This window comes from Mobula birostris, chromosome 6, assembly GCF_030028105.1.
Source record: "Mobula birostris isolate sMobBir1 chromosome 6, sMobBir1.hap1, whole genome shotgun sequence".
Taxonomy (NCBI): Eukaryota; Metazoa; Chordata; class Chondrichthyes; order Myliobatiformes; family Myliobatidae; genus Mobula; species Mobula birostris.
This window is the reverse complement of record NC_092375.1, coordinates 155302493-155322370: the sequence shown is the minus strand read 5'-3', so window position 1 is coordinate 155322370 and position 19878 is coordinate 155302493. Positions and strand designations below refer to the sequence as shown.

The window sequence follows — 19878 nt, the reverse complement described above, 5'->3', positions numbered from 1 at the left end:
AAGCTGTAGGTGTAGATTTGTACAAACATTGTGCTGAAATCGCTTCTATTGACAGACTAACACCACTTTACTACTTGGGCAGGGACAACAGTTTCATTCCTCCTACTGGCTGGGATTGAGATGATGTTGTTCTTGCAAGGTTCTCCTATCAGGAACTGAAAAGCTTTTCTTTGAGGAAATTCCCATGGGGATGGATCACCAAGTTGTTTTGTTTCAAATTAGTGAAATTGATAAATATTTTCTGCCTCTTTTTAAGAAATGAAAAAAAATCAAACTTTTGTTGCCCATCATCCTAAAACAGGAAAATTTATTCAAAAAAAAAAAGGAAACTTATTGGAGATGAGACATGTTCAAAGTTAAAGTACCTTTTCATCTTTTTGAGCATTTTCTAGGATTTTCTTTTCTTCATTCAGACTGTTTGATATGGTAAGTGCCATAAGAATGGGTTCTTCTTGAAAGAAGACCTGTAATAGAAATTAAGGATACATTATAAATAATTATAATCGTTTAGATATGGGAAGTAAACTTTCCTCAAAAAGATGTTGTTAGACAAATCTCAATTACATTTAATCAATTACTTGTACAATACAAATGAGATTGTCACATTTTGGAAAACCCCAGTAATTTCCTGTATGCTATGTTTGCTCTTATTATCAGCAAGGTTCAAAAGACTTCTAAAACACAGAACCCAACCACTTTCTTTGCCAATAATGTTCATATTTGGTATATTTGTACATAGACCTATGCTTACTATTCAACTTACAAAAACACTGAAGTTGTAGAAGTTATTTTGAAGCTGCTCTTCATTCACATGGAACACTCCAGGTTCCATATCCATTATAAAATGCAAAACATTTGTCAAACAGAAAGAACAAATTACAGATCCAAGATGCATTCCAGTTTCAAGAATTAAAAAAAAACAAATTAAGTGTTGTAAACCAAACTAATAGTTTGCAGTAGACCTGGGTTTACTTCATTCCAAAGATTCAAAGTGCATTTACTATCAAAGAATGTACAAATTGTACAACCTTAAGACTTGTTTGCTTAATAGGCAGTTGCAAAGCAAGGAACCCACAAAAAAAATACAACCAACCCCCAGTGCCCATAGAGGGGAAAAAAAAATAAAAACAAATCATGCAAACAACAGAAGTGAATAGCAGCAGCATTCAAACTAAATCAAATCCTTGGATCCAAATCCCCAGAAAAACTAAAGAGTAGCTTGGTATCTAGTTCACCATTATTAGTGGGGGCAGGTCACTGCAACTTTGTTTAATATTCCATTAATTTATTTATTCAGTATACGTAACCAGTTTGGCATTGTGCAAGGTACTGTTTTAAAAAATTAATCAGTCATCATTTTATGGATTAGCTTTATTTGTCACATGTACATTGAAACATACAGTGACATGTGTTGTGGGTGTCAAATCAGTGGGGATCGTGCTAGGCAGCCCCAATGGTCGCTACACTCCCAGATCCCACGCCCACAACTCACTAACCCTAACCATTGGGCATCGGAATGTTAGAGGAAACCCAAGCAGTCACGTGGAGAACTTACAAATTCCATATAGTCAGCAGCAGTAACCGAACCCCAATCAGAGATCACTGGTGCTACAAATAGCATTACACTACTGTGCAGTCCCACTTAGAGTACCACCATCTTTAGTACACTTTACAGGCAGCAGCACATTACCAGAAGGCAAAATAAACCACTTATGTTATGTATGTAAAAAGAAACTTGCCCTCCAAGTCTTGCTGAGAGCCCATTTAAACAAGTAGATCTGGCACCTAGTCCTAGTGTACAGGCACTTGTGACAGAGCTCCATTTCCATACCTGAAGATTACGTTTTACTTTTCTAATGTTGTGCTGAAGCAGAAAATTATTCTCCAAGGCAAATCGGCTGTATTGGTCATCCAACTGTGTCAACAGCTCATGGAACAGCACTGTGGCCAGTGAGTCATTGGTGGCAGCATGCTCCCTAAATAACAGAAGGGAAATGAAAATTTAGTAGCTCACACTTAAGCTGTGAGGAAGAGCTGGTTTCAAACAATATTGCGGAAGTATCTGCTAATAAGACAAAAACTAACAGGCAGTAAATTAAGCACACTTATGTGGAATAAAAAGATGGGATATTAAATTTATAATAAAAATTGGGCAAGTGCAAATAAATCTATTTCATATCCCAGCTAGTTATCCTTCAATGACTGATTCAAATCAACAGGAGCACCTACCAATCTTTTGCCTCTAGCCACTGTGCAAGATATTGCCTGATCTCCATTGGAAAGTTGTCATCATACAGCTGGTCAACTTGCTCCAGGAATTTGGAGTCCAGCTGCTGTAGTTGGTACCACTGTGACATACTGCAGAGAAATTGTACAAACAGAATCAGGTTTATTATCACCGGCATGTGACGTGAAATTTGTTAACTTAGCAGCAGCAGTTCAACGCAATACATAATCTAGCAGAGAAAAAAAAAGTAAATCAATTATGTATATTGAATAGATTAAAACATACAAAAGCATAAATACTGTATATTAGAAAGAGTGAGGTAATGACCAAAGATTCCTTGTCCATTTACGAATCAGATTGCAGAGGGGAAGAAGCTGTTCCTGAATCACTGAGTGCGTGCCTTCAGGCTTCTGCACCTCCTAAATGATGGTAACAGTGAGAAAAGGGCATGCCCTGGGTGCTGGAGGTCCTTAATAATGGACACTGCCTTTCTGAGACACTGCTCCCTGAAGATGTCCTGGGTACTTTGTAGGATAGCACCCAAGATGGAGCTGACTAGATTTACAACCATCTGCAGCTTCTTTCAGTCCTGTGCAGTAGCCCCTCCATACCAGACAGTGATGCAGCCTGTCAGAATGCTTTCCACGGTACAACTATAGAAGTTTTTGAGTGTATTTGTTGACATGCCAAATCTCTTTAAACTCCTAATAAAAGTATAGCCGCTATCTTGCCTTCTTCATAACTACATCGATATGTTGGGAACAGGTTAGATCCTCAGATCTTGACACTCAGGGACTTGAAACTGCTCACTCTCTCCACTTCTGATCCCTCTATGAGGATTGGTATGTGTTCCTTCATCTTACCCTTCCGGAAGTCCACAATCAGCTCTTTCATCTTACTAACGTTGAGTGCCAGGTTGTTGCTGTGGAACCACTCCACTAGTTGGCATATCTCACTCCTGTACGCCCTCTCGTCACCACCTGAGATTCTACCAACAATGTTGTATAGTCAGCAAATTTATAGATGGTATTTGAGCTATGCCTAGCCACACAGTCATGTGTATATAGAGAGCAGAACAGTGGGCTAAGCACACACCCGAGGTGCGCCAGTGTTGATCATCAGCGAGGAGAATATGTTATCACCAATCCGCAGAGACTATGGTCTTTCTTTCAAGGATCCAATTGCAGAGGGAGGTACAGAGGCCCAGGTTCTGCAACTTCTCAACCAGGATTGTGGGAATGATGGTATTAAATGCTGAGCTATAGTAGGTGAGCAGCATCTTGACATAGGTGTTTGTGTTGTCCAGGTGGTCTCAGGCCGTGTGGAGAGCCACTGAGATTGCATCTGCCGTTGACCTATTGTGGCGATAGGCAAATTGCAATGGGTGCAGGTCTTTGCTGAGGCAGGAGTTCAGTCTAATCATGACCAACCTCTCGAAGCATTTTATCACTGTCAATGTGAGTGCCACTGGACAGTAGTCATCAAGACAGCCCACATTATTCTTCTTAGGCACTGGTATAATTGTTGCCTTTTTGAAGCAAGTGGGAACTTCTGTCCGCAGCAGTGAGAGGTTGTAAATGTCCTTGAATACTCCCGCTAGTTGGTTGGCACAGGTTTTCAGAGCCTTCCCAGGTACTCCATCGGGACCTTCTGCCTTGCGAGGGCTCACTCTCTTAAAGACAGCCTAACATCAGCTTCTGAGTCGGAGATCATAGCTGTGGTTGTGTTCTCCCTTTCAAAGCGTGCACACGAAGTGTTGAGTTCAGCTGGTATTGAAGCACCGCTTTGTTGGAAGTAATGTCTTGCAGACCCTGCCAGAGTTGCTGCGCATCCGATGTCGCCTCCAACCTCGCTCGAAGTTGTCTCTTCGCCCTTGAAATAGCCCTCCGCAAATCATACCTGGTTTTCCGGTCCAGGCCTGGGTCGCCAGACTTGAAGGCCACAGATCTAGCCTTCAGCAGATGACGTACCTCCTGGTTCATCGACAGCTTTTGGTTTGAGAATGTACAGTAAGTCTTTGTGGGCACACACTCATCCACACAGGTTCTGATGAAGTCAGTAACAACTGCAGCATACTCATCCAAGTTCGAAGCTGTAGCCCTGAATACAGTCCAGTCCACTGATTGAAAGCAGTGCAGTGGACGCTCCTGTGCTTCCCTTGTCCATACCTTCTTGGTCCTCACTACTGGTGCTGCAGTCTTCAGTCTCTGCCTATACTCAGGGAGTAGAAGTACAGCCAGATGATCAGACTTCCTGAAGTGAGGGCATGGTAGGCATTCTTGATGTTGGTGTAGCAACGGTCCAATGTGTTGTTTTCTCTGGTATTGGAAGTGATCTGTTGATGGTAGTTGCTTAGCCATTTCCACCCTCCCTCCCCCCCCCCCCCCAGACTGGCCTGGTTAAAATCTCCCAAAACAACGGTGAAGGTGTTAGGGTGCGCTGTTTCGTGCATGTTGATCCCATTACTCAGATCATCTAAAGCCTGCTTGACATTGGCCTGAGGTGGAATGTAAACTGCTACCAAAATGACTCCAGAGAACTCCCGTGGTAGGTAAAAAGGCAAGATTTTAAACACCTTTTAAAATCAAAGTATCACTCTAAAGCACACCTCATACTATAATGGCTGAAGCTTTGATTTTGTTTCTTCTCCACCCCCCTCACCCAAAATCAAGGTGAGAAATATCAGGAGGCAAATTTCCCCATTCCAAATCAGAGATCATTATTTTCTGAGACAAACTTGCTCAATGGTACCCTATACTTCTTGGCTCCAACTTGAGTAAAGTGACTGAACAGTTAACATTCGATCCAGACCCCGCAGCCTTGTAACTGCTCAGGAGCAATTGTGTTAAACAGCCAGGTGTGCTGTGGAGCACTCTCAAGGAACTGGATGAGATCAACTACAACCCTTTCATGCAGGCATCTCATCTGAAACAACAAAACCACCACTTAAATCTGGATTGAGAGTAAACCCACACCCAGCCGATCTCTCAAATCCAATTCAGCCATTCATGTTTCAACATTAAGCTCTGCATCTCACATGGTGCTCAGGACGTGTTCCAAGGAACACGAGCACAAACAGGGATTATTATACAGGAGGATATGCATTACTCTGCACCCCCTCCCTCCACTCTGGGAACCCAGTGGAAACTCCTGCCCTCCCAGCTGCTCCCCACTGCCACAGCAGGAACCAGTTGTAAATCCAGTAAGGAATCGGTCACGGCTCACAGCTCCAGCTGCTGTTAGGCAGACTCTGGCTGCGTGGTGTCATAACAGCCTCTTAATCATTGTCAGCAAGACTAAGGAGCTGATTATGGACTTCAGGAGAAGGAAACCAGGTGCCTGTGAGCCAGACCACATGGGAGGATCAGAGGTATGGAGAGTCAGCAGCTTTAAATTCCTCAATGTTATTTCAGAGGACCCATCTTGGGCCCAGCAGGCAAGTACCATTACAAAGAAAGCATGGCAGCATCTCTACTTCCTTTGGCGTTTGCAAAGATCTGGAATGACATCCAACTTTGGAAAAACTTCTACAACCGTGTAGTGGAGAGTATGTTGACTGGCTGCATCACAGCCTGGTACAGAAACACCAATTCCCTTGAAATCTTACAAGAAGTAGCGGATACGGCCCAGTCCATCACAGGTAAAGCCCTCCCCACCATTGAGCACATCTACACAAAACTCTGTTGAAGGAAAGCAGCATCGTCATCTCACTGCTGCCATCAGGAAGGTGGTACAGAAACCTCTGGGCTCGCACCACCAAGTTCAATAGTTATTACCCCTCAACCATCAGGCTTTTGAGCCAAAAGGGATAACTTCACTTGCCCCATCATAGAAATGTTTCCTCAACCAATGGACTCACTGTCAAGGACACTTCATCTCATGTTCACGATATATACTGCCCATTTATTATTGACTTCTTTCTATTTTTATGCAGTTTATCACCTTTTGCTCACTGGCTGAACACCTAAGTTGATGCGGTCTTTCATCGATTCTATTTTAGTTATTATTCTATAATGGATTTATTGATTATCCCTGCAATAAAGTGAATCTCAGGGATATATGACTCAGGTACTTTGATAATAAATTTACTTTGAACTGGAGGCTAGGAGTATAGCCACTCAGCACCAAGGTGCGGGCAACTGCTGGTAACTAGCAGTACCTCTGGTCTCTGTCATTATCATCTGTCGGATGTAATGGAAGTCAACTTTCCCTCCGTTTAACTGTATTGCTCTTTTCAGCAAAGTGATGGCAACAGATTCTAGAAAGAATTCCCATTCAATTTTAAGAAAATAGAACAAGTAAGGATTCTCCCTGTGCCTATGCCAGTGTTGGCATGTGGTAGATCTAAATTAATTTTGTCTCTTGTATGTCGAAACAGGCGGGGGACAGCCTACAAGTCTTGCTATCCTTTCAGTGCCAGCACAGCATGCCTACAACTTAGTACTAACTTGAACGTCTTTGCAATGCGGGGGGGGGGGGGGGGAGAAACAAATCACCCCTAGAAAATACACAGAGTTATGGGGAGAACGTACAATCTCCTTAGAAGCTGGGATTGAACCCTGATCTTACAGCTTGCACTGTAAAGCGTTTCAATAACCACTACACTACAGGGTCTCCCTCCATCACTTAGCAGCTGTGAAATGGAAAACAAACTCCAAAAGAAGCAGGATAGAAGTTACTGATCACAAATGCAACTTTTTCGTCTGACCAACCACACATGGCACGGAATCCATTTGAGATGAGATTGTTTGAGGTGCCCAAGTTTCAAAAACCAAGTTGGTACAGGGAAAAGTACTTCATCAAAACTGGGTGTCAAGGTGCCAATGAATAACTGGGGTGGGAAGTGCCACACCAGGGACATTTCACCGCATTACTGCTGCTTGTGGTACTAGGTGACAAATGCCAAAGAAATCAGAAGTGCATTTTTCCATTATGAGTTTATAGATAATTTAATTGAAACACTATCAGCAGATTTGTAGCCTACTCAGAGGACAGGTTGATCGCAGTAAGCCGCTGCAAAACAAAAAAAAAAATGTTGAAACAAATACCTGTTCATAAAAACGTCCTAACAGCACCAGCCAGACTTGGAACCAGGTGGCAAGCCTCAAGAGTGGTAGGAACAAAAATAAAAGGACAAAGCCCCTTGTGGAAGGCTAGTCTGAGTGGTTAGATCACATGGGATCCAGGGAAAAGTAGGCTAAAAGGATACATAACTGGTAACCAATGCCCTTGAACGAAATAGCCTACAAAAGTAGTGGATACAGCCCAGTCCATCACAGGTTAAGCCCGCCCCACCACTGAGCACATCTACACGGAGCACTGTTGCAGGAAAGCAGCATCTATCAAGGGCCCCACCATCTGGGCCATGCTCTCTTTTTGTTGCTGCCATCGGCAAGGCACGGAGCCTCAGGACTCACACCACTAAGTTCAGGAACTATTACTCATCAACCATCAAGATCTTGAACCAGAAGAGGCAACTTCACACATTACTTGCCCCTTCACTAAACTGCTCCCACAAACTATGGACTCACTTTCAAGAACTCTTCATCTCATGTTCTGACATCTATTACATCATTTTCATTTTGTATTTGCTCAGTTTACCTTTTGCACATTGGTTGTTTGTCCATTCTGTCAGGTCTAATCTTCCACTGACGCTATCGCATTTCTTGTAGTTACTGCGATTTCCCATTAGAAAATGAATCACAAGGTTGTATATGGTGACACATGTACATTATTAAAAAATTTACTTTGAACTTTGATAGCAGGGCACAGAGGGCACCTATAACTAGTGGTATGCCACAGGGATTAGTGCTGGAACCATCACTGTTTATTAAGTGGCAAACAATTTGGATGAGAATGTACAAGGTATTCTTCCCAAGTTTACAGATGACACTAAACTAGATGGCATTGCAGATAGTGAAGGAAAAAAAAAAGGATTATGGCCAGCTGGTGACATGGGCCAAGGAATGGCAAATACAAGATACCGCACTTTCAATGTACAGTAGGGGTTGCTGTAGGACAGAGAGACCTAGGAATACAAATATAAAAGTTCCCCGAAAGCTGTGTCGTGGTTAGATGATGTTTGGCAGACTGGCCTTCATCAGCCAGGGCACTAAGTACAGGAGCTGGAAGATCATGTTGTAGCTGTATGAGGTATTAGTGAGCCTGCACCTGGAGTATTGGGCATTTTTATTTAAATACACGCTTTACAAGAAGGATGGCATTAAACTGGAAAGAGCACAAAGGATATTTACCAGCATGTTGCCAGGACTGAGGGCACAGGTTAGAGTGAAAGTTTGGCAGGCTATTAATTTACTCCTTGGTGCTTAGGGGGCCTTAAAAGCATACAAAATCATGAGGAACATAGAAAAGGTCATCATCATTTCTGCAGTGAATGAGAATCAAAAACTAGAGGGCATCAGTTTAAGATAGAGGGGATAGATTAAAAAGAGATCTGAGGAGCAAATTCTTCATGCCGACAGTAACATAAATGTGGAACAAGCAGCCCGAGGAAGTGGTTGAGGCAGGTTACAATAACAACATTTAAAAGACATTTGGTCAGGTACCATGATAGGAAAGGTGGAGACAGGTGTGGGTCAAAGGGGCTGGCTTAGATGGGATCTTGGGCAGGTTATGCTGAAGTATGTTTGTGACATTTTTACTACTCAAGGAAGACTACTGGAAGATGGGCATCTGAACATCCAGACTGGATATCGACCAGAAAAGTCACAACTGTTTTTTTTTTAAAAAAAGTGCTCTACACAGAGAGCCTTTATCCAGGATTTTCTCCCTGTATGGATTTCACTAATCAGCACTGGACCCCTCAGTAAATTTAGGAGCTACCCCCTTTCCAACATCAGTCAAAATATCTTGCTGCTGTCTCTCCGGGAACTGCTGGACAGCAGCCCTATTCAGTGCCGGGTTCTCTCAACAAAGGCGCAGGTCACATTTTAGCAGAACGGTATAAACTTCCTAACTGAAGGGCACTTGTAGAAACAGAACCCAACCTGGATCTATGGACTACCTGTAACCTATTTCACATAGTTCTCATCTCCATCAGACAAGTCCCAGTGCTTCCAGAGTTCATCTCTTCACTCACAAATACATCTCGACAGGCTACTTGCAAGCTTCTGCAAACCTAACTTCAATCATATTGTCCTGCTGCCCATGATAATCCGCTGCCTCCCATCTCCACACAATAAGATCACCAGATCTCCTTTCTGTTCCTTGACTCCGACATCCACCCAGTCCTTTTCCACTGGCACCAGCTACGTGCCCCATGCTGAAGAGTTGAAACCACAAAGCAGATGGACAATTGTGACACCAGTCAATGGCACTTTCTGTAATTATGTCTCCAAGGCACAAGAGAATTCCCATATTGTGCAGGATAAGCAGTTCACACCTCTGAAGGTGCTTCAATTTATCAAATTGACTGAATTCACAGATGAAAGAGTAATCCCATAATAATTTGTTTTACTCTTTGATTGCCCATTACCACCATCCCCTCTCTCAACACCAATGTTCATTTAAGCCTACCAGAACTACTCCATTCTGTAATATCCTTTTAAACTTGCATTCATAAAACAACTCTTTACCTCAAGGTTTCCCCAAACTACAGTGCTGTCAATTAACTAGCTTTGAATTGTCATCACCGGTGTAAGAGATGACAAATCCAGATACGCATTTACAAATTATCTGCTTAAACACTCCACAGTACTTGTAAAGCTCTGTGAGCTATTAATGAAATAATTGTTAAATAAGTACTATTAAATTCATCCGTTCGTCTTGCGAGACCATGGATCTCCTCCTGGAAAGTCTTCACTCTCCAGAGCGCAGGCCTGGGCAAGGTTGTATGGAAGACCAGCAGTTGCCCATGCTGCAAGTCTCCCCTCTCCACGACACCAATGTTGTCCAAGGGAAGGGCATTAGGACCCATACAGCTTGGCACCAGTGTCGTCGCAGAGCAATATGTGATTAAGTGCCTTGCTCAAGGACACAACACATTCCCTCGGCTGGGGCTCGAACTCACGACCTTCAAGTAGCTAGTCCAATGCCTTAACCACTTGGTCACGTGCCCACAAATAAGTACTAGCTAGATTTAATCCATTTTTTTCAGAAAAAAAAACAAAATTTTTCAACGGTTCTTGTTTCAGTCGAAGCAAGTAGCTGAAGAAGTGAGCAGAAGAATTCGGGTCGAAAAAGTTGTTTTTTTTTTAAAAACTGCTCGGGGAGAAGGGTCTGCACTGCGCAGGCGCGTGACGTAGCACGCCAAGGTTTAAAAAGCAGACCACCATATACAGCGGCCATCGTCGGAGTGGACTGAGTCAGAGCGGGGCGGCTTTGGCTCAAACAGGCTTCGGCGAGAACAGGTAAAGGCCAGGGTAGGTTCCAGTAAGTTTTTTGTTCAGGTTGTTTAGTGCAGTGAGAATGCCAGGCAGGATGTTGGAATGCTCCTCTTGCAGGATGTGGGAAGTCAGGGAGACCTCTGGTGTCCCTGACAACGACACCTGCAGGAAAGTGCATCCAGTTGCAGCTCCTGACAAACCGCGTTAGGGAACTGGAGCAGGATGACCTGCGGATCATTCGGGAGAATGAGGTGATTATAGATAGTAGCTGCAGGGAGGTAGTTACACCAAAGGAGCAGAGGACAGGAAGTTGGGTCACTGTCAGTCGAGGGAAGGGGAAAGGGCAGGCAGAGCAGGGTTCCCCTGTGGCCATTCCCCTCAACAACAAGTGTACCGCATTGGATACTGTTGGGGGGGGATCTCTGGCACTGGGTCTGGCTCTGTAGTGCAGAGTGGAGGGTGGAAAAAGAGGAGAGTGGTAGTGATAGGGGACTCAATAGTTAGAGGTGCAGATAGGAGGTTCTGTGGTCGTGACAGAGAATCCAGGATGGTTTGTTGCCTCCCGGATGCCAGGGTCAAGGATGTCTCTGATCGATTGCATGACATTCTGAAGTGGGAGGGTGATCAGCCAGATGTCGTGGTGCACATCGGTACCAATGACATAGCAAGGAAGAGTGAGGAGGTCCTGGAGAGTGAGTATAGAGAGCTTGGTAGGAAGTTGAAAAGCAGGACCTCGAGGGTGGTAATCTCAGGATTGCTACCTGTGCTACATGCCAGTGAGGGTAGAAATAGGATGCTCTGGAGGATGAACAAGTGGCTAAGGAACTGGTGTAGGGAGCAGGGTTTCAGATTTCAGGATAATTGGGACCTCTTCTGGGGCAGGTGGGACCTGTACAAGAGAGACAGGTTACACTTGAACTACAGGGGGACCAATATCCTTTCAGGAAGGTTTGTTAATGCTATTGGGGGGGCTTTAAACTAGATTTGCAGGGGGATGGGAACCACAGTACCAGAGCTGACAGTGCGGCTGGGGTGAAAATAAATGATGTTAAAAGTTCAAGCAAATCCACTAACAGAAAGGTTGTGATTGGTGGTAAAAATCTTCTGAGGTGTATATATTTCAATGCTAGGAGTATTGCAGGGAAGGCGGATGAGTTGAGGACGTGGATTGACACGTGGAATTATGATGTTGTAGCAATTAGTGAAACTTGGCTACAGAGGGGCAGGACTGGCAGCTTAATATTCCAGGGTTCCGATGTTTCAGATGTGATCGAGGCAGAGGAATGAAAGGTGGGGGAGTGGCTTTGCTTATTAGGGAAAATATTACAGCAGTGCTCAGGCAGGACAGATTAGAGGGCTTGTCTACTGAGTCCTTATGGGTGGAGCTGAGAAACAGGAAAGGTATGGCCACATTAGTGGGATTGTATTACAGACCACCCAATAGTCAAAGAGAATTGGAAGTGCAAATCTGCAGAGAGATAGCAGGCAACTGCAGGAAACATAAAGTTGTGGTGGCAGGGGATTTTAATTTTCCATAAATTGATTGGGTCGCCCATACTGTTAGGGGTCTAGATGGTTTAGAGTTTGTAAAATGTGTTCAGGAAAGTTTTCTAAATCAATATATAGAGGGACCAACTAGAGGGGATGCAATATTGGATCTCCTGTTAGGAAACGAGTTAGGACAAGTGACAGAAGTCTGTGTAGGGGAGCACTTTGGTTCCAGTGATCATAACACCATTAGTTTCAACTTGATCATGGACAAGGATAGATCTGGTCCTAGGGTAGAGGTTCTTAACTGGAAGAAGGCCAAATTTGAAGAAATGAGAAAGGATCTAAAAAGCGTGGATTGGAACAGGTTGTTCTCTGGCATGGATGTGATCGGTAGGTGGGAAGCCTTCAAAGCAGAAATTTTGAGAGTGCAGAATTTGTATATTCCTGTCAGGATTAAAGGCAAATTGAATAGGAATAAGGAACCTTGGTTCTCAAGGGATATTGCAACTCTGATAAAGAAGAAGAGGGAGTTGTATGACATGTATAGGAAGCAGGGAGTAAATAATGTGCTTGAGGAGTATAAGAAGTGCAAGAAAATACTTAAGAAAGAAATCAGGAGGGCTAAAAGAAGACATGAGGTTGCCTTGGCAGTCAAAGTGAAGGATAATCCAAAGAGCTTTTACAGGTATATTAAGAGCAAAAGGATTGTAAGGGATAAAATTGGTCCTCTTGAAGATCAGAGTGGTCGGCTATGTGCGGAACCAAAGGAAATGGGGGAGATCTTAAATAGGTTTTTTGCGTCTGTGTTTACTAAGGAAACTGGCATGAAGTCTATGGAATTAAGGGAAACAAGTAGTGAGATCATGGAAACTGTACAGATCGAAAAGGAAGAGGTCCTTGCTGTTTTGAGGAAAATTAAAGTGGATAAATCCCCGGGACCTGACAGGGTGTTCCCTCGAACCTTGAAGGAGACTAGTGTTGAAATTGCAGGGGTCCTGGCTGAAATATTTAAAATGTCGCTGTCTACGGGTGAAGTGCCGGAGGATTGGAGAGTGGCTCATGCTGTTCCGTTGTTTAAAAAAGGATCGAAAAGTAACCCGGGAAATTATAGGCCAGTAAGTTTAACGTCGGTAGTAGGTAAGTTATTGGAGGGAGTACTAAGAGACAGAATCTACAAGCATTTGGATAGACTGGGACTTATTAGGGAGAGTCAACATGGCTTTGTGCGTGGTAGGTCATGTTTGACCAATCTACTGGAATTTTTCGAGGAGGTTACCAGGAAAATGGATGAAGGGAAGGCAGTGGATATTGTCTACATGGACTTCAGTAAGGCCTTTGACAAGGTCCCGCATGGGAGGTTAGTTAGGAAAATTCAGTCGCTAGGTATACATGGAGAGGTGGTAAATTGGATTAGACATTGGCTCGATGGAAGAAGCCAGAGAGTGGTGGTAGAGAATTGCTTCTCTGAGTGGAGGCCTGTGACTAGTTGTGTGCCACAGGGATCAGTGCTGGGTCCATTGTTATTTGTCATCTATATCAATGATCTGGATGATAATGTGGTAAATTGGATCAGCAAGTTTGCTGATGATACAAGGATTGGAGGTGTAGTAGACAGTGAGGAAGGTTTTCAGAGCCTGCAGAGGGACTTGGACCAGCTGGAAAAATGGGCTAAAAAATGGCAGATGGAATTTAATACTGACAAGTGTGAGGTATTGCACATTGGAAGGACAAACCAACGTAGAACATACAGGGTTAATGGTAAGGCACTGAGGAGTGCAGTGGAACAGAGGGATCTGGGAATACAGATACAAAATTCCCTAAAAGTGGCGTCACAGGTAGATAGGGTCGTAAAGAGAGCTTTTGGTACATTGGCCTTTATTAATCAAAGTATTGAGTATAAGAGCTGGAATGTTATGATGAGGTTGTATAAGGCATTGGCGAGGCCGAATCTGGAGTATTGTGTTCAGTTTTGGTCACCAAATTACGGGAAGGATATAAATAAGGTTGAAAGAGTGCAGAGAAGGTTTACAAGGATGTTGCCGGGAGTTGAGAAACTCAGTTACAGAGAAAGGTTGAATAGGTTGGGACTTTATTCCATAAAGTGTAGAAGAATGAGGGGAGATTTGATAGAGGTATATAAAATTATGATGGGTATAGATAGAGTGAATGCAAGCAGGCTTTTTCCACTGAGGCAAGGGGAGAAAAAAACCAGAGGACATGGGTTAAGGGTAAGGGGGGAAAAGTTTAAAGGGAACATTAGTGGGGGCTTCTTCACACAGAGAGTGGTGGGAGTGTGGAATGAGCTGCCAGACGAGGTGGTAAATGCAGGTTCTTTTTTAACATTTAAGAATAAATTAGACAGATACATGGATGGGAGGTGTATGGAGGGATATGGTCCGTGTGCAGGTCAGTGGGACTAGGCAGAAAATGGTTCGGCACAGCCAAGAAGGGCCAAAAGGCCTGTTTCTGTGCTGTAGTTTCTATGGTTTCTATAATAAAATTACTAGTTTAACATTTTATACAACCATTTCTGCTCCCTGAGTATGTCGGCTCACAGAACTATCCTAACCTCCTGTTAAATTTTCACCACACATTCCCATCCATACCCAATTCCTCTGCTCACCTGCACGCAAGGAGCAAATCACAAGTGTTCATTAACGCAAAAAATCTGAACACATAAGCCAAATTTATTTATTTCATTCAGATAGGACTTGACCCTATAATCCGAGTACGAGACTATGTTACCTATGAGTATGAGACTAAGTCACTGCTTACACTGAAGGAAAAGCACTTGTAAGTAGTTACAGAAATTCCGGGCTCACTGCGGCAATTAGACCTTTAAACAATAAAGCCATTAGGTCAAGACTCACTGCAACAGTATGCGGTTAGTAAAACTGCTATATCTCAACTCCAGTGAAATTAAAATCCAAAAGCCAGTTGGACATCCAATATGCCATGCAAGCAAGTGTCCAAAAGTATTTTGTATGTGGAAAGGTAAAATTCACATTGATGCACGTTTACACAACAAAACTTTAATGCTGGGAGGAGACATTCATCAGGTTTGGGAGAAAGTTTTAAACAAGTTAATATTCAATGATTCTTCTTTACTTCTACTCTTCCCAGAGATACAGGCAATCCCGCTCCTTCTAATGGTTTCAGCATTTGCAGCTTATTTTATTAACTTAATATTTTTATCATTTGTTAGCTCTGTAATCCTCTTTGGTTTCAGCCATCCACCGAAAAAAACAAGATCAGATTAATTAAATGCCTTACATAAAGTAACATTTTCTGTTCTGCAGCAGAATTATAAAAGTACACTGGTGAGAATTTGAAACTTATTTTTAAACTTCTGACTTATCCTTGCAGTTTTTAAGAACCGTTAACTTTCACAGCAACTTAAACTATGACTCTGCCATTCATGACACTTCTTACAGTAAGAAATTTTCATCCACAGTGCTGTGCCAAGAAAAAATAAAAGTATTTTTAAAGCCAGTACACTTATTTTGCAAGGGTATTTAATTGCCATTTTTGTTTCTGGTGGGAGCTTCTCTACAAAATCCTCAATTTCCACTTCCCTTCTCCACGTCTCTAACAGAAGAGGTGCAAGGCGCTCCTTCCCTCCGTTAGACCGCAGGCCACCCTCGGGCAAGGTGCAGTATCTACTTGGCCCACGCCTCCCAACCATAGTGCATATCACAAGCAACACAAATCAAAGTTGCTGGTGAACGCAGCAGGCCAGGCAGCATCTCTAGGAAGAAGTACAGTCGACGTTTCAGGCCGAGACCCTTCGTCAGGACGTCCATGTTATGCGACCACTGTATCCAGGCAGACAATCTCTGAAGAGTATTGCTAATAGCTGGAGTCGCCCGTCTTGTAAAGACACTGCTCAGAAGGCGATGGCAAACTACTTCTGTAGAAACTTGCCCGGAACAATCATGATCATGGAAAGACCATGATCGTCCACGTTATATAAACACATAACAAACGAACGATGCAGGGGTACCCTATCATGGAAGGGCATGGGGGGTGGGGGAGAAGACACGACAAAATAAAGCTTTAAACTTTGTTCTCACTAATCTAAGCCATGTTTTTTTTAAAAAAAACACAGATCCCAATATTTTTCAAGGATACATTCATAGATTTTAAACAGGCCTTTTCCCTCTCAAATTATGACCCATTTCCTGAAAAATAATTAACCTTCAAGTTTCAGCAGACGCGTCACTGGGGTATCGACAATTCCAAAATTATAAATACACACTTCCCGAGAGAAGTAGCAGAACAGATACTTCAAGGATAACTTAAAAACTGGTCGAGTCCGATATATTGTTTGGGGGGGGGGAGGGCTGCTGAAAGTGGAAATGAAATAGCAAAGACAAATCCTTGACCCCCTTCTCAAAATATCACCCTTCAAAAAAAAACATCAATATCGATGATGAATTTCCAGTACTTATTCTGCGTCCCCCTCATCGGGCAGCAAATTTACATCCCCAATGCTGATGCAAAATGACATTTCTTCATAGTTGTCTCCATCAACTTTAACCGGCTCTTTCCTGTTCAATTACTAGTAAGCGCAACACCTGTTCCCACACCTTTCATAAACTAATCCAACCATCCCCTCAATGCTGTGCAATGTACATAAATGACAAAAAAAAACACTAACTCATAAGAAGTGACTTTTGTTAAGGTTTGAGCCTTTTTAATCGAGTCCTTGTATACAGTCAGGGACATTCCACCCAGCAGCAGACTAGCACTATTGTCTGGCTCGAATAAGAGAAGGAGCAGAAAAATGCCAGTCGACTTACGTCTAATCCGATCAGGTACCACACCAGCGCACCCGTCCAAAATCGAAACACAAGCTGCAAAGTGCCCGCTTGCGCTGCAATCGACCATAAATACGGAAGCACACGTTTAGAGTGCCCAGTCCGACCCCACCAACTCTCTGACAGAGTTCTCACTCGACCAATCACTGGCGGGTAGGAGCAGGCAGGCCAATGGGCATGCGGCAGAGGCGGGGCTTAGGGGCAGGCGTGGGATCCGGCGCTGTTACGCCGCTGGGCCCTTCCGCAGCCAGCGGAATGCAAGCGAACGGAGGGAGTTTGAGGAAAGAGCAGCACGTGGTTTCCGAGAAGCTACGAAATAAGAACTGTACGCGTATATTGCAGGAAAGCGAAAATCGAAAGCAAAGATATGCTGGTTATGGGGCGGAGCGAAGTGTCGCTGGCTGCGCTAGTCATCAAGCCGAAATACAGAGTTGAAGAGGCAGGATATAGTTTATGCTCATAGAAGGATTTTTTTTTTGTTTTTCTTTGCACGATTTCTGGAAGATGATCAATACCTAATTGGAAATCCATACTTACTGATTTAAAATTTGCACCCACTTATTTATTTTTTTCTAAGGGGGCAAGACCACCAGGAGAGCAAATGGGCAAATAATGGATTTAAAATCAAGTTTAATATCATTGGCATATGTATTAAAATATATATATTTAAAATTAAATCGTGCAAAAAGAGCAAAAAAAAAGTGATAGTGTTTCATTGTTCATTCAGAAATCTGATGGCAGAGGAGAAGAAGCTGTCCCTGAAACATTGAGTGTGTGTCTTCAGGCTCCTCTACCTTCTCCTTCCTGGAAGCAATGGGAGGGGGACATATCCAGGGTGATGGGAATCCTTTATGATTGATACTGCCTTTATGGGGCATTGCTTTTTGAAGGTGCCCTTGATGTTAGAGAGACCTCAGCAAGCCCATGATGGAGCTTGCTGAGCTTATAACATTCTGATCTTTTTCCAAACCTGTGCAGTGACCCCTCCATTCCAGACAGTGATGCAACTAGTTGGAAAGCACCCCATGGTATATCTGTGGGCATTTGCAAGTCTTTGGCGACATACCAAGTATCGTGAAACTTCTAATGAAATATAGCTGCTGTTGCGTCTGTTATGTATTTAATATTTAAGTCATATTGTAAATATATTGTTTTATTAAGCAATCTTTGTTGTTTAAGTAAAACATCAAATAAACACTAATTTATTCTTGTGGAATATCCCATACTAATGGAGTAGGAATTCTTATGGATGAAAACATTGCAAAAGATGTTTCAGGACATTGGGCAATATCAGAAAGAGTGCTCCTTGTTAGATTCAGAGGACAACCATTTGATTTAGCAATTATACAGGTATATGCACCAACAACAGATGGAACAAATGAGGATATAAATAAATTCTATGAAGAGCTTGAACAAGCAAAGAATGGATGCAAATCTTAAGATATTGTTATTGTCATGGGAGATCTAAAAGCTAAAGTAGGACAAGGTGCTGATGGAAATACCACAGGAAAATTTGGACTAGGGGAAAGAAATGAAAGAGGTGAGAAATGGGTAGAATGGTGCAAAATAAATAATCAGGTCATTATGAATATCTACTTTAATAACCATCCAAGACACTTGTGGACCTGGAAAAGTCCAGGTGATAACACCAGAAATCAAACTGACTTTATTACTATAAACCTAAGATTTAGAAACTCAGTGACTCAATGCAAAACATATCCAGGTGCAGACTGTAATAGTGACCATAATCCAGTAGTATGTCATGTAAAAGTAAAACTTAAAAAACTAAAGAAACAAAAACCTGAACAATCCCTTGACTACTTGCAATTAATTAAAGAAGAAAACTTAAGACAAAAATTTACAATTGAAGTAAGGAATAGATTTCAAAGTCTAGAAACAGAATCTGTTGAAGATGATAGCAATCATGTAGAAATGAAATTTAACTCTCTAAAGGATGCCTCGGTAGAATCAGCAAAGTCAATGATTCCTAAAAAAGAAAAAAAGCACAAAGAATAAATGGATGACAGATGAAATCAAAAATCTAATGGAAGAAAGCAAATCCTATAGAATATAAGTCCTTAGATAAAAAGGTTAAAAGCTTATGTCAAAAAGCCAAAGAAGAATGGTTAAATCAAGAATGTGAGCAAATAGAAAGAATCCCTATTACTGATCCAAAAAGGTTACATCAACAAATCAAGAATATCACTGGTAAAAAGCTCCTCTGTTCTTCAGGTGGATGTTTGAAAGCAAAGGATGGTACCATTATCATGGAAAAAGATGAGATTATGAACAGATGGACTGAGTATATTCAGGAATTGTTTGAAGATGATCGAGGTGAAAAACCAGAAATTAAGAAAAACGTTGAAGGTCCAAGTATTTTAAAATCTGAAGTTCATAATGCAATAAATAAGATGAAGAAAGGAAAGGCAGCAGGTCCTGATGAATTAGTAATAGAACAAATTATCACCCTTGAAGATTATGGAATTGAAAAACTTACTGATTTAATCAATGACATTTATGAGACTGGAATAATACCAGAAGAGATGAAAACATCAGTATTAATCACTCTTCCTAAGAAACCTGGAGCAATAGAATGTGAATTACATAGGACCATAAGTTTAATGAGTCATATCACCAAGATACTTCTAAGAATTTTGATGACAAGAGCTAAAAGTATGATACAAGCTGAAATAGGTAAAGAACAATGTGGTTTTGTGAAAGACAAAAGTACAAAAAATGCAATGTTGATGCTAAGGATACTATCAGAACAAACTATTCAAGTGCAAAAAGATTGTTTGTTTTATCGACTACAAAAGTGAAGCACAATAAGTTATTTGAAATATTACTGAAAACTCTAGATCTAGATTCAAAAGACCTCCACCTAATCAGAAATCTGTACTGGGAACAAACTGCCGCTGTAAGAATAGATGGAGAAGTGAGTCAGTTTACGAAAAGCAAGAGAGGCATTAGACAAGGGTGTGTTTTCTCCCCTGAT

General features: G+C 42.2%; 1 protein-coding gene across 3 annotated transcripts in view; it reads right to left on the bottom strand.

The window, feature by feature from the left end:
* Positions 1–16987, bottom strand: part of LOC140199487 (signal transducer and activator of transcription 1-alpha/beta-like) — a 54357-nt gene extending 37370 nt beyond the window's left edge. For all 3 annotated transcript variants that reach the window (XM_072261660.1, XM_072261662.1, XM_072261661.1), the window contains exons 1-4: positions 16866–16987; positions 2230–2358; positions 1832–1976; positions 366–464 (exon numbers count right to left, since the gene is read on the bottom strand). In XM_072261660.1, the coding sequence (XP_072117761.1) occupies positions 366–464; positions 1832–1976; positions 2230–2357 (372 nt within the window). In that variant the 5' untranslated portion in view covers position 2358; positions 16866–16987. The remainder of the gene's footprint in view (positions 1–365; positions 465–1831; positions 1977–2229; positions 2359–16865) is intronic.
* Positions 16988–19878: the final 2891 nt, after the last annotated feature.